Genomic DNA, 20,340 nt, shown 5'->3' on the forward strand with positions numbered 1-20,340 from the left:
ACTTTTTTATTCCACGGGAGAGAGAATCTTCAATATACAATCAGCGAATAAGTTATTAGAACCTTACAACCTGTAACCATTGAATCGAAGCTTCTCCTAGAATATCACAGGCATAAAGAAGCAGCAACAATTGCCCAGAAGAGGACCCAGCAAAGCCACAGCCACAACCCTTCCTACTTGTGTCCAAAGTCCAAATCAGCAACAAAGAAGCAAACTTGTAAAAAGGACCAACTGCTCAAAGCTTAGAATCCACTCTCTCTCTCTCTCTCTCTCTCTCTCTCTCTCTCTCTCTCTGGCGATTCTTGTTTGATCAAGATGGAGTAGTTAGCCGTGGATTAGGAGGCGGGGAATAATATTTTCTGAGAAAGACAACTCATCAATCTACATCAGCCGGTGACCCCTAACAAGTCTTGTTGAAGAAAACACCTTCCCACCAAACCTCAATAAACCAAAAAACTTAATGGATGTAAGCATCTGCTCTCCACCCATGATGCTCAATTTAGTCTCTCTATATTTTTCCTCCTCTCTTCGCCTCCACAATCTCACCATAGCACTCAAACTTTCCCTTCTTCCATGCAGCCGCCTCGCCGTAAGACGAAGCTCTTCTCGTCCGAGATGGCCGCCATGAAGCATGCAGCAGCGGGGGTCGGCGGTGGGGGAGGCCGGAAGGGCAACAACCTCTCTGTCTTTGTGGTCGTGTTCTCGATGTTCCTGTTCGGGGTCTTCATGTACAACGAGGACGTGAAGTCGATTGCCGAATTCCCATTCTCATGGCCTAAGAATCAGGAAATCCAAGAAGGGTCAGAGCCAAACAAGCTTAATGCAGAGAAGGCTCTGGCCGGGAGCACTCGATCAACAAAACAGGAGGCTCTTGATGATGCAAAATCAAGATCACCGAACAAGGAAGAGGAAGAGGAGGAGCAGAAGATCGAAATGGCAGTGATTGAAGAGGATGAGGAAGAGGTTGAATTGCCACCACAAGAGTGTGACCTCTTCACGGGGCAATGGGTCTTTGACAATGTCACACACCCTCTGTACGGAGAAGACGAGTGTGAGTTCCTCACGGCACAAGTGACCTGCATGAGGAATGGAAGGAAGGACTCCAAGTACCAGAGCTGGAGATGGCAACCCAGAGACTGCTCTCTGCCCAAGTAAGTAAACTCCTTCAAAACTTTGATGATCTCTTCGTTGTTCTTGATTTGGAACCTGAGTCCAATTCATGGGGTGTTCTTGCTTTTTTCTTTTTAAGGTTCAAGCCAAGGTTGCTGCTTCAGAAGCTGAGGAACAAGAGGCTCATGTTCGTGGGCGACTCGCTGAACCGAAACCAGTGGGAGTCCATGGTGTGCTTGGCTCAATCCGTCGTCCCTCACGGCAGGAAGAGCTTGAGGAAAACCGGGTCTCGCAACATCTTCAGAATTGAGGTAACTCCTCTCTATTTCGCCATAAACAAAAAAGCCTTCCCCAGTATCCGCAATCAACCAGACACTATTCAGGTTTCATTTTTCACTTGAAAAGTCATCCGCAGAACAGGGTTTAAACATATTTGATCAGTTTCCATTAATGCGGTCAATGTTTATTCTCCAAAAAGGAAAGATCATGCGTGGCAATATAAATTAAAACTCGTACCTTTGAACACACGCAAGGAGAGATACCTAGGCGGCATTCCTTACCATTTCTTGGCTGTCTTTTCTTGACTCGAGTGACGGCATATTTTTTGGGCGGGCCCATGTTTTTCATTAGTTCGTAATAAAACAATGAGCAGGTGCAACCATTACTTAATTTATAAATATCATTACGTGGACATTTTCGGTGGGAAATTTAATTTTATCCTATGATCAAATGATGACGCTGGGGCTCTTCATTTTTAAATTTCTTTTGTTCATATTCGTCGATGCACGAGGCGTGTAATTTTCCCTCGGAAACCCTTAACGCTGTGCCTTTTCCTTTCCTGATTTACGTAAAGTGGTCGGCCACCTGCTCCTCCTTGCAAAAGGGCACAAGCAACCTTTTATTAATCACTAGGTATATGAAACTTATATATGACCATAAATTCGAGAATTCCTAAGACTCCTTTGCTGTCCGAGTGAGAATCATAGTGCAAAACGAACACGAAATTTGGTAGGAAAATTGTGGGTTCAGTGCATGGATTGTGCCGAAATTCCAGGGCCAAATTGGAGACTTCTTTTGAGTGTCGGCCAAAAATGGACCACATGGAGGAGTACTCGATTAGGGTTTGGGACATGGCTGGAATCATGTGGGCCAGTTCAGATTGATTGTTTGTTTTGACTTTCTTCTTGTTGCATTTTTTATCATTGTCTAGGACTATAATGCCACGATCGAGTTTTACTGGGCGCCATTCCTCGTCGAATCGAACTCGGACGACCCGAATATGCACAGCATTCTGAACCGCATCATCATGCCCGAGTCGATAAACAAGCACGGCCGCAACTGGAAGGGCGTGGACTACCTCATCTTCAACACCTACATCTGGTGGATGAACACTTTCTCCATGAAAGTCCTGTATGTACCCAATTCTGTGTTCTGGTCCTTTCCTTTTCACCCATTTTTTCCGTGTATGCATTGATTCTGAAGTTTTGCTCGTGCCTGATTGTTCGACTGTCGGTTCCGAAACCAAAACAGTCGGGGGTCGTTCGACGAGGGAGCGACAGAGTACGACGAGATCGAGAGGCCGGTCGCGTACGGGAGAGTGCTAAGGACATGGGCTCAGTGGGTGGATCAAAATGTGGATCCTAACCATACCACGGTCTTCTTCAGCAGCATGTCCCCTGTCCATATCAAGTAAGGCTCTAATCAATCAGGCCCAAGCACGTCAAAATCAAACCCTAATTTCGATATCCATGTTGTTTTGCTGTTCTCTTGCAGCCATTGGTTAATTCCAGTTCCACCCATTTCTTTCCCCCTTTCCAATTATGTCTCTCTGAGGAAATATTAAGCTAAACTATATTATGTTAATGCCATATTGGTCACAAAGAGGAGCTTAAAGAAACATCTTGTTCTTCCGATCATTCAGAAAAGCTTGTTTATATTTGGCCTTGATAAACAAGAACCAAGTCCTCACAATATTAGTATTCTATGACTGTCCACATGTGTCACTGTTGACTCTCTAGAGATTCTTCTAGCACTATAATCTTTATAGCGAGAGTTGGGTAGTATTCGTGACGGTTCACAATCCGATTTCCTATATATATTAAGAATCGATATCTACTGTCGACTCGCTTCTTTCAAATTGTCTCTCATTATTCTTTGTCTCGAGAATATTTTTTGTTAATCTTTATCTCCATGGGTGTGGGTTCTAGGTGATCAGATATGATTGTGTTAAGTCACAAGTCACTAAATCCAAGCCTTAATTATGAACACACACCTCCCCAAAGTTGTCTTTTACCATATATACATGCACATGTCTTAGGTGAGCATGTGTAGGTGGTTACGGTGGGTCCTTCACTTGTAAGAATTATTAGCATTTTGTCAATGATTGCTTGCCTTACAATCCTTGGTGGGTTACCAACCCCATTGCTTAACTATTACATGTTGCGTTGGATTGTTGAGCTAACGTTATGCCCATTTTGTCCTCGATTTGGTCATTTTCAATTACTGATTATTGAGACATGCAACAGGAGCTTGGACTGGGACAACCCAGATGGCATCAAATGTGCCAGGGAGACGATGCCGGTATTGAACACGACCGCCCCGCCGAACGTGGGAACGGATCGGAGGCTGCTCGTCGTCGCCAACAACGTGACCCGATCCATGAAAGTGCACACCCATTTCATGAACGTCACGACCCTCTCGGAGTACCGGAAAGACGCGCACACCTCGGTGCATACGATCCGTCAAGGCAAGATGCTGACGCCGGAGCAGCAGGCCGACCCGCAAACCTACGCGGATTGCATCCATTGGTGCCTCCCGGGGTTGCCCGACACGTGGAACGAGTTCATTTACACCCGCATTTTGCAACACTCTTGACACTTAACCTTCATTCATACTTTCTTTTTTCGCCCCTGTTTTTTGGCAATTTGTGTCGATCCACGCCTCGATATTTGTTTGTTTAATCCTGTGTATTTCTTCCTTTTACTTCCTTCTTTAATCTCTTAGCTTCCCATTGCTCTGGTTCTAGGATTAGATGATCGGCTTCGGCTCTTTGTTCAGCCTGGTGACTGAGGCGGGAGATGAAATGGATTTCCTGTCTCAGGCCGAAAGGCAAAATTTTCTTAAGCCCAACAGTTCGGCCATTTCATCTTCCTGCTTAGACTGTCAACACTCATCATCTTGTAAAAGAATAAAACAGAAGAACATAATTGTATCTTGCTCAAGTTTTAGTTCTTGCTGCTGTAATTTTAAGGCGGAAGCTAAACAGGATCTTGCTTTTCAAGTCAACACGCGAAATTATCGAATAAATAAACGATGAACAATAAAGGATAATAAAGTTTCATGTGGTTTAGTCCGAGTGTCGGTATCTACGTTTATGGTAAGAGTTAGCAGTAAATAATTCACTATAATCGGAAAATAAAAGTTACAATCACTCATAAATTCGAGTGTTTTTCACACCGGGTATTTAAGCTCTGCCCATAACCAAGAAAAAGACACTCGAACTCACGGCTTTGAGAAGTTCAGTGTGCGGCATCCTTAAAATCCTCCATTGCCATGCATTGACAACTCTCGCTGAAGGAGCCCACTCTACCTTCACTGTGTGGCTGTGGCTTCAAGGAAAGGACGACCTAGGGCTAAGCCAAGAAAACCCCCTTGGCCCCCACTTGCTTTCTTTTTCTTTGTATGGTCAAAAGCCTTCGCTCTTCCTTCTCAGTAATAAGAGAAATCCAAGTATTTACCTTGGTCAAATAAGGTTATTCACGAATTTGCCATTGTTCCAAAAGAAAATAGATAAAGCAAATTAACAACTCTTATCTTGGTTGAACGCTGCTGGCCAGACTCCAATAAATATTCGATTAAGAATTCCGATATACATCCCCCAATCGGATCAGATTCCATAAATAAGTTCAAACTTGAAATATATATTTAACAATTATCCACATTGGCTTGACGTTCGAAGCCAAGTTATAGTGTTTATCATCTATGCTATTCTCCTAACGTCCTAACGGCCAAGTTATAGTGTTCATCATCCATGCTATTCTCCAAATGAACATGCTTGGTCATCATGTCTGCTGGATTCTCCGCTATAACAATCTTTTTTACAACAACCTTACCCTTCACTAAGATATCTAGAATGAAGTGGTACCTTATGTTGATATGCTTCATTCGCTAGTGATGGACTGGATTATATGTCAGATATATCGCACCTTAGTTATCACGATATATATTAACACTTTTCTGTTCCAACCCAAAATCCAAGAGCAAACCCCTTAGCCATATCGCCTCATTCGCTATAAAGGTTAGTGTCATGTACTCGGTCTCGGTTGAAGACAAGGCAACATGGTTCTGTAAGGATGCTTTCCAACTAATAGCACCACCTACAAGCTTAAACAAGTACCTTACTAAAGATCTCCACTTATCCAAGTCACTACCGTGATCCAAATCCACATACTCTGTAGTCTTACTGCCATTGTTATTCCTCTGGTACACTATACCAACGTTTGTTGTCCTCTCAAATATTTGAGGATAACCTTCACAACTTCCTAATGAGTTTTACCAGGACATTTCATGTAATGGCTAACTATGCTCACAGCTCGTGATATACCATAGCCTACATAATACTATCCACTACACTAGAGTAAAGAACACGAGACATATGTTCCTCATCCTCCTTAGTTTGCGGTGATAACTTTTAAAGTGCTTCACTAAATGTGTACTCAGAGATTTCGCTAAATGCAAGTTAAAACATATCACAATCTTCTCAATATATTTCTATTGAGACAAATGTAAAACTCATGTAGTTCTGTCACTCAAAATTTCCATATCCAATGTTTTATTAGCAACACCTAAATCTTTTATCTCAAACTCAGCACTCAATTGCCGCTTCAGCACATCAATATCAGACATATTTTTAACTGATATCAACATGTCATCAACATATAATAACAGATAAATCAAAGACCTATCCTGCAGTCTCTTAAAGTAAATACATCTATTCATCTGACTTTTCGAATAGTCCTAACTAGCCATGAAAGCATCTAAACTGAAATAATCTTTTCAACATGTACAATCGATTGCTCAATTGCTTTCCAATGTTTTGGCCAAACTTAGAGTTGTTAATAGCGCCTTCATCTTTACATTTCATAACCCAAAGTCGTTCCTCCCGTAAAACTTCTCAATTTCTACTTTCCCTCTAGATATAATTACAACAACAGAATTTCTAGATAATAATCAGATAAGCAAAAGCCCCAAATCAAAATCCAGGAAATCCTATCCTTAGCTTTGATATCAATTGTTGTAATTTTAATGCGGAAGCTAAATAGAATCCTGCAATTCAAGTCAACGCAAAAACATCGAACAAATAAACGATAAACAATAAAAGGACACTAAAGTTTTACGTGACTTAATCTGAGTGTTAGTACCTATATTTACGGGAGGAGTCAACAATAAATAATTCACTATAATAAAAAAATCAGAATTATAATTGTTCATATACCCAAATATTTTCCACGTCGGATATTTCAGCTCTGCCCACGGCCAAGTAAAAGAAACTCAACTTACGACTTTGTGGAGTTCCCTGTGCGGCATCCTCGAAATCCTCCCTTGCTGTGCGGTTACGACTCTCGCCGATGGAGCCCACTCTACCTTCACTATGCGGCTGTGGCTTCAAAGGAAAGGACGACCTAGGGCTAAGCCAATCCATATTTCTCTTTTGTTTTCTTTCCTCTAATTTACCCCCCCTGGGCCCCACTTCTTTCTATGGCCAAAAGCCTTCGCTCTCCCTTCTCAGCAATAACAGAAGTCCAAGTATTTATCTTGGTCAAACTAGGATATTTACGAATTTGCCACTGTTCCAAAAGAGAATAGTTAAAGCAAATTAAAAAGCCTTATCTTGGTTGGACTCTACCAGCAAGACTCAAACAAACATTCAATCAAGAATTCCTGTATACATCTTCCAATCAAATCGGGTTTCGTAAATAAGTTTAAACTCGAGACATAAATTTAGCACTTGCTTCTTTATTGTCTTTTAAAATAATGTATCATCACAATAGAGCACAAGAACCTTTTGACTAAAGTTTTATATACGTCTCTGTTATAAAATTTGTACATGGAGGTCTTTTCGCAACATCAGACACAAACGGAGCTTTTGCAGAAGATGGGGATTCCAAACCCAATCCACAGGACACACCTACTTTCTAATCGTAGAAACTACCCGATGAACACACGTACATAACTTCCCTAAGAAACAAAAAAAACTCTACTTTATGGAACGAAACGATCTCCATTTTCATCTGTTCAACAATGAGTCTTGTAATCCAATTCAATTTGCCTTTCTGCTTAACCAACTCCTTACAAACAATGTCACGATTAGTTGCGAAACCAGCAGCTGTCGGAGATATATTACTATTTTGGATTAGATTAATTGAAGCTGATACTAATTGTTATTAAGTCTAATTACATTCTCGCCCTACATATAGGGGTCCTTGCACTCTTCATTTGACATATACAGAAGATCACGTTTTTCTCTCTTCCATGACATGTCTCGTCTCAAACATTGTCCCGGTCCTCCTGCAATCAATATGGCCCGCCAGACAGCCACAGGCTTCAACCACGCTGGGGGTTGTTCAGCAATCAGAGACATTCCAGCTCCTCCCACCAGCTCTCCATTCGAGTCTCCTTGCCAGTTGCCACAATGTTTGTTGCAGCACCAGGAGTCTCCTTAACATGTAGGCACCATCGCAATGGAGCTTAACCCAATCTCCCTTGGTGGGTTTTTTGCCCAAGGGTCTGCTTCTACTTTACTGGACTTGGGCTTCACAACACAGGCACAAGCTTTTGAAAGCCTTCCAAACTCCTCGAAAAGCTCTGTCTGGCCTATAGGGACAACTCCACTAAGGCCTGTCTCCTGCCCATTAAAACGCTTCCCGTTCCTAGCTTTTTTCCAAATGAATCACCTCTAGAAAGCAATTCTCATAAGCAGTTGTTTCCTAGCATATCTTGAATAATCCAAAGTGTCGGCTTAAACCATCATTCAAGAAGTCATAGACTTGGTTTCTATCCACTTTAATCTCAGCTCCTACAAACCACCACTCCTCCACACCACTCAATGAATTTACATCTTATAAGTGGACAATCGCCTACTCACGAAAGTGATTCATTTCCGTCCGAAACAGCTATTCATTTCATCACGAGATGACTAAATCAATACATCGTCTACTTCATATTACTTATGTGATTTTGGGTACGATATTACTAGGTGCAATCTTATACATGGTTCTCTACAAATTTATACATTTTTGTGCTTTAAAAAAGTACGAACCCCGCACTTTTTATTTTTAATTTGCCAAGCAAATTATTGACTCCACAGTACCGACGCTTGTATATATTTAACTATTTTGATCACTTGTTCCGTAGTGGATTGGTTCCCGGACCGAATAGTTCCGGGCGCAACCTTTTTTTTTTTTTTTTGGTATAAAAATTTTGCAGATGGCTTACTGGCAAGGGGCAAGCTACTTTCAACTTTCCTTGTTCAATACATACTCTCACACATGGCACAGCTTTAAACAAAACCGAAAAGAGAAAAGTCGATAAAAAGGGCATGCCATTGTAATTAGGGCCGCGTTTTTTATACTTCTCATTTGGCTTAGACACTCCTTATCATAGGTTTCGACCCTATTGTCCCTTACGCGGCCTACCTTTTAGTATTATTCACATCTTTTTGTATTTCGTAGACGTGTCTCTTATTTATTTATACCTTTTCTTTCCTCGCGAGTCCACTTTTCTTCTTCTTGTTCTTATCTATCCCTCGCTATTCCCTCTTTTTCGATATTTCGCTTCGGACAAAGCCTTTTGGAGCAAAGTTTAGACTCAAGAAGGAGGATTTATGGAAGAGAGATTGAGCCAAAAGTTCCGCATATTTGATGAAAAGTCGAAGCACTAAAAGTAGTAAACGCGTTAGACTCAAGCTGGCAATGACATTCGCAGAACCAAACGGAAAAGGGCCCCCACACGACATTTACCATTTGCTAGTTTGTATAAACAAATGACAGACGAAGAATGGTGCTGATGAAGAGGTTGCGATTGGCGAGGAGCAAACAGTAACACCAACAAGTTTATTTGACATTTAGCCTCATAATTTGCTCGTCCTTTTGTGCTTTTTGGTAGGGACCGGCAGGAAGCATTCAACTTAGCATTGCGTTTGAGTGTTTTTTTGAGAGAAAAAAATGGGAGAGAACCGAGACACCAAAAGGCGTGTTTCAAGCAGAAAAAAAATAGAGAATGAGATAATGACATAAACAGTCTCTGAATTTTGATTTAATGTGTAATTTAGTCCATGAATTTTTAATTTGTTCAATGTGGTCCCTGAACTTTAGCCTAATATTCAATTTAGTCCCTGAACTTTTAATCTGTTCAATGTGATCCCTGGACTTTTAGTACATATTCAATTTAGTCCCCGATCTATTTGAAAATATTCAATGTAGTCCTTCCATTAAGTTAAAGTTTCATGAACTATATTAAATAAATTAAAATTTTAAAAATTAAATTACATATTAAATCAAAATTCAAAAATTATTCCTGTCATCTTCACAATGGGAACGGACAAGGGACACAATCGTTAGTGGAACACTAAAGGCGTGGAAAGATAAAAGAAGAAAAAGGAACGTGGGACTCGCGAGGAAAGAAAAGGACAGAAAGAAAAAAAGGAGGACAGCGCATTATTACCAAAATGAAAAGAAGACGATGATGATTGGCTGTGCAAAGGGATAATACGGTCAAAACAATCAGATAAGCCAAATCCAAATGAGAGCGTAATTACAATTATAATTAAACATGAATTGAAAGCCCCGACATCAGATTCCTCTCCCTCTCTCTCTCTCTCACTTCTCTCACATACACAGCTCTTTGCACAAGTTGAAAAAAGGCTCTTCTGCAGAAACGAAGGAGAAACCAGAGGACCCTTTTGGATCTTTTAACTCGCCCAGCTTCCGTTTGGCCGTAATCTGGGCTTGTGAGCTGGAAAAGCACCCGCCTCCAGCTTCTTCCGATCTCCGTTTTCTCCTTAAATTTTCAAATTTTTGCTCCGCGCGAGGCTCCGCGAAGCAGACGAGGGGAGCGGAGCGTTTGGGGGGAAAAAAAGCGCGCACGCGAGGAACTGGGCAGAGGGAGGCGGCGAAGCGGGACGAGGGAGCGGTGCATTTGGGAGGGACGGGCCGTCGATCTGCTTTGCCCGGCGCTCCTCCTCGACTTTCATTAAGGTTTGCCTCCGGACCGGTTCCGCAGGAGTAACCAGAACCGGACCGGTTAGGACCATCCGAAACCGGCCGGTTTGGTCCGGTTCCCGGTTTAACCCGAGCCGGGTGCTCAGCCATACGTAAGCTTTGTTTCTTTCCATTGCTTCCGCGTCGAGTACAAGCGCGTGGTGTCAATTAATTAACTAATTTATATCTCGCTTGACAAGTTTGACTTGTTGGTGCGACTCTGGTTGCCATCCCGCGTTTCGTATAAACCTAAAGAGGCATTTTGGTTTCTGCTTCGCCGTCAGGCTCGAGAAAGGAAAAAAGCTAAGGGTAGAGTCGGAGCAAAGGAGACATGCATCTTCCCATTAAGAAACGCAGAGTCAGTGTGCGTGGAACTGCAGAAGATGCTGATAGTTCGATGACCGAGCCGACAGGAACTCATTCCGGTGGACCTGGTTCGCCTCCGACGGAAACTAATAATGGTGCACCTAATTTGTCGACCGCACCGACCGGAAACTGCTACGAGGTGTTCCTGAGCTCTAGAGGCTCGGATACTGGAAAAGGCTTCATCGATCGTCTCTACACCGGGCTCGTTGGTGTCGGAATTTGTGCTTTCAGAGATGACGACAACGAGCTCCTTCGCCAAGTCGAGGAGATCGGCCCAGATCTTTTGGCGGCCATCAAGAACAGCAAGATCCTGATCCCCGTTCTCTCCGAGAATTATGGTTCGAGCAAACGGTGCCTCGACGAGCTGGTTCAAATGATGGAGTGCAAGAATAATGACACGGGGCATGTAATATTGCCTATATTCTACAAAGTGGAACCGGCTCACGTGCGACATCAAATCGGGAGTTTTGGAGACGCATTTCATACGCATGAGAGGCATTCGGACCCAACGATTTTGGAGAAGTGGAAGCAAGCACTCAATGAAGTCGGTTCATTGAAAGGATGGGAAGCCAACGGGTAAATTTTTCACCAAATGTTCTCTACTAACTTGTGCGGGTGTTTACTGGTGGTTTTGATTCCTAACTACTTCATTTTCTTTTTTATTTTTTTAAATAAAAAAGCAATAAAATCGTGCTATGCATGAGTTCTAAAAATCAATTCCTTTTTATCTAGAATTAACCAATCTATAATTAGATTGGTTGTTGTTAATGATCCCATTCAAGATTTTTTTAAATGAACTTTTACTCTTAGATCCAAAATTTTTCTTTTTTCATGTTTATAGTATAAGCTTCATTAATCTTCATCACGACATTTTTTTTTTCTAATTACATATTTATCTGAGATTAGAAGTACAACTTATTGGTGGTTCCTATTCAAAGCTCTTAACATCATATACCGTGCCTGCTATTGTCGAAGCCATAATTCTTTATCTTCCCAAGTTACATTCATTAAATCATTAATGTCGTCAAGTAGTTGTTACTAAAATTTTTTCGCGAAAGAAATATGTCATTGGGTGTATATGGTGATGGTAAATATATAAAAGGAAAAGGGATTATCTTTATTAGATGTTTGTTTCAACAATTTTCAATGCATTTTTCTGTCTTCAACACAAAATTTCTATCTCATACACCTGCATAAATCGAAGCAATGTTTTTATTTTGGGGTAAAATTGTTCTTCTACTTCCAATAAAATCAATGTCAGATTAATTAAAATCATAGAAAATAGATACTCAAAAGAAAATAAAGTACCAACTTTTATCCTCCCTCGACGCAATGAAAGTTGATAAGCATGTGAATCTTGAATGATACTAGATTCACAACACGAGTGGAAACTTTGAAGTGTGTAGAATTGCGCAAATAAGGAGAAATCCCCTCGATTGTATTCCGATAGTTCACAATTTAGCGCTCTAAACAACTTTTCGGATTGGTATTACAGGACCTGAAATGCTTTTGCACCAAAAGTTATGGCCTGTTTATCGATTGATGGTTGAACTTTCGCACTGGACTGGCTTATTGTATTTTTTTCTCATTCAAACGCTCTAGAAAGTTTTCAAATTCACGTCCACATCATTCCTAATGTCTTTAATAAAAAAAACAAGTTTAATTAGTGATACCCTCAAGTTTCTTCTGGCTCAATAAATTATGTCGGAGTAATGATGGAACGGGGCTTCCTATGTGAAGCAACCATCATCATTTACCACTTTAGTCTTAGCATATAAAAGAATATGGAGGTGTGACAAAAGCAATTATTAAAGTTTTTCGATTTATCCTTAGATATATTTATTACTTTCTCCTCATTAGATAAGCTATATAAAATTACCATTGCCGCATATTTGAACTTTTGTCACATTTGACAGGTATGAAGGAGAATTGGTGAAATCGATTATCCGAAAAGTGTTGAGCGAGTTGAAGAAAAAGTTTGAGTTGGTTAATCCTGAGAATTTGGTCGGAATTGATAGTCACGTGGAGAAAGTTATGGAATTTGTAGATAATAATTCTCGTGCCACCCTATTTGTTGGCATCCATGGAATAGAAGGCATTGGTAAGACAACTCTTGCTAAAACCATCTACAAGAAACTCTCCAATCAATTCGAGTATCGTAGCTTCATTGCTGATATCAGGGAATCCTATAAGCATAATGGCCTAGCGTACTTGCAGAATCAGTTAATCTCTGATGTATTGAAGCAAAAAAATCAAGTTGATAATAAGGATGAAGGGATCGAGTTCATCTCATCCAAGTTTGGAACTAAGAAAGTCCTTATTGTTCTTGATGATGTGGATAATGATGATCAGTTGAAGGCTTTGGCTGGAAATCGTGATTGGTTTTCTTCGGGAAGTAGGATCATCGTTACCACAAGAAACAAGAGTATTCTTGTCAATGCTTGGGTGGACTACAACTATGAACATGAAGAAATGGATGAGGATAAATCCTTGATTCTGTTTAGTAGACATGCATTTCGAAGGGACTCTCCCCCAAGTGAATTTGAGGACCTCACTCATGATGTTGTATCCACCACCAGAGGGCTTCCCTTAATTCTCGAGGTTTTAGGTTCATTTTTGTGCGCAAAAGAGCCGACACTATGGAGAAGTACGATAAACAAGTTAAGAAAAGTCCCTCATAAGAAAGTGCGAGACAAGCTAAAGATTAGTTACGAAGCTTTAGAGTATACACAAAAACAAATATTTTTGGATATTGCTTGTTTTTTCATTGGCACTGACGAAAGAATCGCATCCTACATGTGGGATGCCTGTGACTTTTTCCCAGAGGAGGGAATTGAAGTTTTGAGATTTATGTCATTAATAAAAGTTGGAGATAATCACGAGCTCATAATGCATGACCAATTGAGAGATCTGGGTAGAGAAATTGTCCGCGAGGAAAACAAGCTGGAGCCTCAGTACCGTAGCAGGTTATGGGACTCGAAGGAAGTCTTGAAAGTGCTAAAGGGAAATAAGGTAACCGTTTCTCTTCTTTTGCTCCCTCAGTCCATGTTCAATTGATAGAGTGACGTTGGCCCCTACTCGATGCTTGCTATGGTGAACAGAGAACCTTCTTATATAATTGCCCTCATGTTATTTCATTGATGTGACTTGAAAGTAAGAGGTTGCTCTCTCTTGTATTGCAGCTTATCTAAGATTTTTTTTTTAAACAAGCGTACAGGGGTACTTATTGTATGTAATATTAAGTTAGGAATTCCTTTACCAGAATTCACATGATAGAACAGGAACATATATAGATATGCATAAGATTAAGCGTATTCAATGAAATGACCATTAAAAAGAGAAATGTCTTATTTTTTCCACATAAAAGGTCCCAGAGATGAATGCTCTAAAATTCTGTTTGGTATATAATTAAGTATGTGATTGTATTGTGTTCGTGAAATTAATCATAATTTCGACTCTCTTACTTTGAATCCATCATTTGGTTGGACCCATAGTTGTTGCTCAAAAGACTACCGCTTATTAGCATTTTCAACGTGCAACCTATCTATAATCTCATGAGCCAATTCATATATTAACAAATTCAAAGTCAATGTCTATATATTATGTCTTTCGTACAGCATCGTGAAATAAACTAAACTAAACCTAAACAAAAATGAATATGCTGTAAAATTTTTTGTCTCAATAATTTGGCATTACTAACTTTTACAGCTAAAAAGGTACATTATTTGATGTAATTATTTCACTATGTTTGCTGGGCTCATTTTGCTTCTTTATTCATAGTACTATCGTAAGTCGAAATCAAAGTGGTTTTCATAAAACTGACACAAGAGCTTCTTTTGAGTTTATTCCTTCATTTAATCAAAATATCTAAAATATGTGTCATCTAAAAATACAGTCAACCTTGATAAAGAAATCCCATGTGAAGTACGAAGCATGGAAAAGAGCACTAGGACAATCTACAAAATAAACCAGAAATGAAAGACATTCAAATCATAATTGAAACACATTCATATAGCTCACTCTTGCACATGAGACAAAAATAAAAAGCACAACCTTTTGGACCTGGGACAAAAAGTATACAGCCAAATATTAAAAGCACAATCTTTTGCACATGAGACAAAAATAACACAACTTTAAAATTTCAAAAGAGGAGACCAGTCTTTTGCATGTTGGATCCTTTACAAATACTGTTTATGGGCCGAAAAAGAAAATCACATCTTCACTTTGCTAGTCGGTAAAAGACATCGATGCATTTCAATACTAATATGAACAAATGATATTAGATTACTTGAGGTGGATATAAATGGTAGTAATGAAAATTAATTCTTATATATAGGGAACAGAAAAGATTAAGGCCATTTATCTTAGCAAAGGCAACTCAGAAGGATCTGGCAAAACAGTTGGCCAAAGTGGCGATTTCCCCACAGACGAGCAATTCAAGAATTTAACGAGTCTAAGGTTCCTTCACATGAGTGGGGCACATTTTAGGGGAGATTTTAAGAACTCAATTGATGAGTTAAGATGGCTTCGATGGTGGAATTGTCCCCTGACTTTTGAAGCAAACAATTTTCATGCAAAGGAATTACTTGCACTCGATTTATCTGCAAGCAAGATTTCACAAGAATGGCGAGGATGGAGTTCCATCATGGTAAGATGGAAGTACTCGCCCTTTTTTATTTTGCAATATGTTCAATCATAATCACTTCGAGCTAATCCCTGGACACTTCTTATATTTTCTACCAGATGGCAAAGAAGCTAAAATATCTTGACCTTACAAATTGTCAATCTTTAGAAGGAACTTTCTTCCTCTCAGCTTTTAAGATTTTAGAGGTGTTGATCCTCCGAAATTGTCGGAAACTGGAGCAAATTGACTCTTCAATTGGAGAGATGAAGAGTCTGGTACGCTTGGACTTGACGGGGTGTTGGGGCCTCAAGGAGCTGCCAACGGAAGTGGATAAATTAGAAGCGCTGGAGCAACTCCTTCTAAAAAATTGTCAAAACTTTTCTGTATTACCAGACAACATAGGGGATTTGCAGAATCTAGAAATTCTAAACATTAGTGGCACGCGGATAAAAGAACTACCCAATGGTATTAGAAGGCTGAGAAAGCTCCGACATTTAGATGTTTCATGGTGCATAAAACCGGAAGAGGAAATGTCAGAATGCATCCATAATCTTTCTTTCGAGCAATTTTTTCTTTCTCATGGTAGGGAGGAGTTCCCATGGCTGTCGGAGGTCCAATCACTGCCGGAGCTTCCTTCCAACTTGACATATTTGAGCGTCACTTGTCAAAGTCTCAGATTGCCTTCACTTTCCCATCTGACCCATCTCAAGGAGCTACATCTTCTTGATTGCAAATTTCTCGAGTGTATCTTGGAGCTTCCGTCAACACTATTGGAGCTTTCAGAATGCTCCCAATTGGTGGATGTTGAAAAATCAAAATTACAGAAATCCCTAAACACTCCCTTCAAGTTGGAAATCTTGGCAATATGTGGCTGCAAGCTCATGGAAACACTGGACGTTTCACTATTTAGCCATCTGAGAACATTATTTGCCCAGGATTGCAATAATATACTTGAAGTTCGAGGTCTTGACAAGTTAAAATATTTGGAAAGCTTGACCACCATAAGGTGCGATTCGATTGAAAGGCTGGATCTCTCTAAATCCGAGGGTGTGAAGAAATTACATGTTGAAAATTGCAAAAACTTAGTAGATCTTCAAGGCCTTAATAGGTTGGAGTTCTTGCAAGAGCTGCTCATCTCTCAGTGCACTTCAATTGAAAGGCTGGATCTTCCAAAATCCATGGGCATGAAGAAATTATATGTTCATTCTTGCAAAAACTTAGTTGAAATTCAAGGTGTGGAGTCCTTAAAAGAGCTATATATCTATCATTGTGCTTCAATTGAAATCCTTGACCTTTCAAAATTCGAGGGTCTAAGGACATTATATGCTGGATGGTGCGGAAAATTAGTCAAAGTTCAAAGCCTCGATAGGTTGAAGTTCTTAGAAGTGCTAAGTATCTTTAGGTGCGCTTCCATTGAAAGGTTGGACCTTCTAAAATCCGAGAGCATTAAGAAAATACATGTTGATGGATGCATAAAATTAGTCGAAATTCAAGGCCTCGATAGGTTGGAGTTCTTGGAAGAGCTGGATATCTCTAGGTGTGGGTTAATTGAGAGGTTGGATCTTTCAAAATTCAAGGGTCTGAAAAAATTACGTGCTGAATGGTGCAAAAAGTTAGTCGAAATACAAGGCCTCAATAGATTGGAGTTCTTGGAAGAGCTAAGAATCTCTGGGCACGCATCAATTGAAAAGCTGGATCTTTCAAGATCCAAGGGTCTAAAGATATTATGTGCTCAGTGCTGCAAAATATTAGTTGAAATTCAAGGCCTTAATAGGATGGAGTTCTTGAAAGTATTGAATATCTCTGGTAGTTCTTCAATTAAAATGCTGGACCTTCCAAAATCCGAGGGTTTAGAGATATTAGATGCTAACAATTGCAAAAACTTAATCGAAATTCAAGGTCTCTATAGGTTGGAGTTTTTGGAGAAGTTGAGTATCTTTAATTGCGCATTAATGGAAAGGCTAGACCTTTCAAAATCTGAGGGCCTGAAGAAATTATATGTTGGATGTTGCGAAAAATTAGTCGAAATTCAATGCCTCAATAGGTTGGAGTTCTTGAAAGTGTTGATTATCTCCGGGTGTGCTTCAATTGAAAGATTGGACCTTGCAAAAACCAAGGGTTTGGAGATCTTAGATGTTGAAAATTGCAATAATTTGGTCGAAATTCAAGGCCTTGATAGGTTGGAGTTCTTGGAAGAGTTGAATATCTCTGGGTGCACTTTAATTGAAAGGCTGAACCTTTCAAAATCCGAGGGTCTGAAGACATTAGATGCTCAAAATTGCAAAAGCTTAGTCGAAATTCAAGGCCTTGATAGGTTGGAGTTCTTGGAAGAGTTGAATATCTCTGGGTGTGCTTCAATTAAAAGGTTGGACATTTCAAAATCCAAGGGTCTGAAAATATTAGATGCTCAAAGTTGCAAAAATATAGTCGGAATTCAAGGCCTTGAGAAGTTGGACTTCTTGAAAGAGCTGAATATCTCTGGATGCATTTCAATTGAAAAGCTGGACCTTTCAAAATCCGAGGGTCTAAAAATATTAAATGCTCAAAATTGCAAAAACTTAATTGAAATTCAAGGCCTTAATAGATTAGAGTCTTTGGAAGTTCGAAACATCCCCTGGTGGACTTCCTTTGGAAGGCCTAGAGAGATTCCCATCCTGCACAACTTTTTATGATTGAGGATTGTAAGCCCTTAGCAAAATTTCCCAACTTGTCAAATTTTCATTGTTTTATGAAAATTGTTCCTATTAAATTGTCATGAACTTTGGGAAATCCCGGGCTTTGAGGAGTCGACATCATCATCATGTATCAACTCGATCAATCTAGTTGTGCAAAATTGCAAGAAAAAGACTGGGTTTCGAGGGCTCAAGAAGTTGGAGCAACTAGTGGTATTGGACAATTCTGGATGAAAGTCGCTCAAAACAATACCAGAATTATTTGGAACGCGACTTTATCAAAATTACGAAAGAAAGGCCGTTTGACTGGATCATGGAAGGATAGAATTTGGAGAAGACTACTGGGATGAGTCAAAATTGTTGAGATAATCCACATTTCCTAACACAAGTGCATGTAGCAGGTAAGCTACTTTTTCTCTTTTGAGATATATCACCAGATTTTCATTTGAATTGCCTGTTTGTAATTTCTTTTGTCCGTTTGCTTCGCGAAAAATGAATGATTTGGAAAACATATTCCTAAAAATGATCGCTTGTATTGCCTACTGAACTTTGTTGGGTTAATAAGTTCTTACTTTTGCTGCTTTCACAGTTGGCTTGCAATGGATTTATCGACTGTAGTTGGAAGTCTCGGAATCAAAGTTTTGCGAGGTGAGATCTTATTGCAGTTGATTTTGCTATTAGAACGATAGAGGTTGTGTTGAAACCCAATATGCAAATGTTTGTGGTGTGAACTGTGAAGGACAAGTTCGCTAGAGTCTAGTGATGTGCATTTAAGATTGTGCTCTATTTGGGATATTGAAGCTCAATTGTTGTTGCTTTAGCTTGTAACGAAGGATCAGCTCTCACGACTTGCGATTTTGGGATCCAATTGACATAATTTATCTTTCAAAAGCTAATGTCCAATAATTAGTCTTTTCCCTTATCATTAATTGGAGCAGTCTTCATGCGCTCAGATTGCTTATCATCCCAGTTGCACTCTGATCAGTTTAGTTCGGTGCACTTCCTGATCTTGGACTTTTCTTGACTTGTATTGATTCGACGAATTGCCCGTGTTTTTTTCTTCTTTCTTTTTCCCTTGAAATGTTATTTGTTAAAAGTCTATTAAAGCTTGCATGATATCGAATTGGATACTGAAGTGTACTAACAGTTGCAGGTTTAAAAATCAGTCCGCTCATTTGGCATCAGCTGATAACGTGCACCATTTCAGCAGGATGGTAGCACTTAAAGGAATGAATGCCGAGGGTGGCTCAATTCGGTAAAAAGTATACCCAACACTTGGGCACTACTACTGATGCGCACTCAGTCCTGTAGCTGTCCAGTTGTGAGGTTGATCTAATGCTGTAGTCCAAACTTTGGGAGGTCTCTCTTATTTCTGCATCTCTAGTATCGTACTTCACTAGCTGCAAAGCCTGTGCTATGCACGGGAATTGAAGTATTAATTGTGGTTTTCGAGAAACAACTGCTGCTCTTGCAGGGCATGAGACTTAAGTGGTATTCCATGCTCTCATGCAATCTGTGTCATTCTATTCAAAGGGGAGGAGATAGAAAGTTTTCTCCCTCTGGTACAGAAAGGATATCTTCTTAAAGACATACTATCACTATTGGGAGGCAATCCTTTGGCATTCGACAGAGAACCTTTCGTGGCACCAACGCCTCAGATTGTGCCTGGTAGGCTAACGAGGAAAGGATAAGAGAGGAAGGAGAATCTAAAAATGGACTCAAAGTGTCACGACAAGGCACAAAAGTCACATGCCATTTGTGCATCAAGCGAGGCCACAACTCGGGAAATTATCCATTGAAACAAAAGAACAAGGTTTGGTTTACTCATTCTGTGTTTCTAGTCTCTGTTTGTGTCAATGTTTTTCGACTTTATTTTCTTAAATGAGCAGGATGAAGAGATAGTGAGACAGAGAGACACCAAGCAACTAGTCACAGAGATGCATCATAACAATGCCACCACTCAAAAGGTAGTTTAACCTTACCTTTAAGTAAGTGAACATGAAGTTGAATATTTTTAAGTGTCATTTTAACTCGAGTATTGTTTTGTTCTTAATAGCCTAGATGGGTAAAGGTAGTCAGAGTCATTTTTCTACTATACCCAACAAAGTGGGGTTAATGCTAAGAAGGTAGAGAGCACATCTCACAATTATATCACTACAGTGGGATTAGAGGTGCAGCTTTACGGTAGTAAACGAGTTGTTATGTAAAGATTTGACATTTGATTTGCTAGTATCCATTTCTTTCATCCAGGGGCAAGAGGAAGACACTATGAAAAAAGAAGCAAGAGAAGCGGAAACAAGCGGCGGAGCAT

The 20,340-nt window shown here is 40.0% G+C and overlaps 2 protein-coding genes and 1 long non-coding RNA gene across 4 annotated transcripts; 2 read left to right on the forward strand and 1 right to left on the reverse strand.

Annotated features, from left to right (window-relative positions):
- Positions 1–24: 24 nt before the first annotated feature.
- LOC115666546 (xylan O-acetyltransferase 1-like) lies at positions 25–4,331 on the forward strand. The gene is made up of 6 exons (XM_030588286.2): positions 25–466; positions 580–1,151; positions 1,250–1,421; positions 2,321–2,520; positions 2,641–2,799; positions 3,636–4,331. Exons 1-6 carry the CDS (start codon positions 461–463, stop codon positions 3,982–3,984), a joined length of 1,458 nt encoding a protein of 485 aa, XP_030444146.1. The 5' UTR covers positions 25–460; the 3' UTR covers positions 3,985–4,331.
- On the reverse strand, positions 336–1,842 carry LOC130138586 (uncharacterized). Its single transcript, XR_008816953.1, has 2 exons — positions 1,627–1,842; positions 336–1,506 (listed from the first exon to the last, which is right to left on the reverse strand). It is a non-coding gene; the product is annotated as an uncharacterized LOC130138586 (long non-coding RNA).
- Positions 4,332–10,632: 6,301 nt separating the features above from the next.
- LOC115681523 (disease resistance protein L6-like) lies at positions 10,633–19,263 on the forward strand. Of its 2 annotated transcripts, none has more exons than XM_056312949.1 (6): positions 10,633–11,309; positions 12,650–13,745; positions 15,070–15,381; positions 15,477–18,430; positions 18,619–18,677; positions 19,183–19,263. In XM_056312949.1, the coding sequence occupies exons 1-4, from the start codon at positions 10,699–10,701 to the stop codon at positions 18,027–18,029; spliced, it is 4,572 nt and encodes a 1,523-aa protein (XP_056168924.1). In that variant the 5' UTR covers positions 10,633–10,698; the 3' UTR covers positions 18,030–18,430; positions 18,619–18,677; positions 19,183–19,263. The 2 variants fall into 2 exon arrangements, with proteins under 2 accessions (XP_056168924.1, XP_056168923.1); XM_056312948.1 differs by having other exon boundaries at positions 19,177–19,257.
- The last annotated feature ends 1,077 nt before the right edge of the window (positions 19,264–20,340 follow it).

This window comes from Syzygium oleosum, unplaced genomic scaffold, assembly GCF_021117445.2.
Source record: "Syzygium oleosum isolate NSW1041296 unplaced genomic scaffold, Sole_v2.1 Sole_v2.07, whole genome shotgun sequence".
NCBI lineage: Eukaryota > Viridiplantae > Streptophyta > Magnoliopsida > Myrtales > Myrtaceae > Syzygium > Syzygium oleosum.

What these genes read in the sequence shown, in the direction of transcription:
- LOC115666546 (XM_030588286.2), top strand. An exon ending in GCAACATCTTCAGAATTGAG is followed by an intron (nt 1,422 to 2,320) that starts GTAACTCCTCTC and finishes ATCATTGTCTAG; the next exon opens with GACTATAATGCCACGATCGA. An exon ending in ATGTCCCCTGTCCATATCAA is followed by an intron (nt 2,800 to 3,635) that starts GTAAGGCTCTAA and finishes GACATGCAACAG; the next exon opens with GAGCTTGGACTGGGACAACC.
- LOC115681523 (XM_056312949.1), top strand. Translation starts at nt 10,699, where the DNA reads ATGCATCTTCCCATTAAGAAACGCAGAGTCAGTGTGCGTGGAACTGCA. An exon ending in AAAGGATGGGAAGCCAACGG is followed by an intron (nt 11,310 to 12,649) that starts GTAAATTTTTCA and finishes CACATTTGACAG; the next exon opens with GTATGAAGGAGAATTGGTGA. An exon ending in AAGTGCTAAAGGGAAATAAG is followed by an intron (nt 13,746 to 15,069) that starts GTAACCGTTTCT and finishes TCTTATATATAG; the next exon opens with GGAACAGAAAAGATTAAGGC.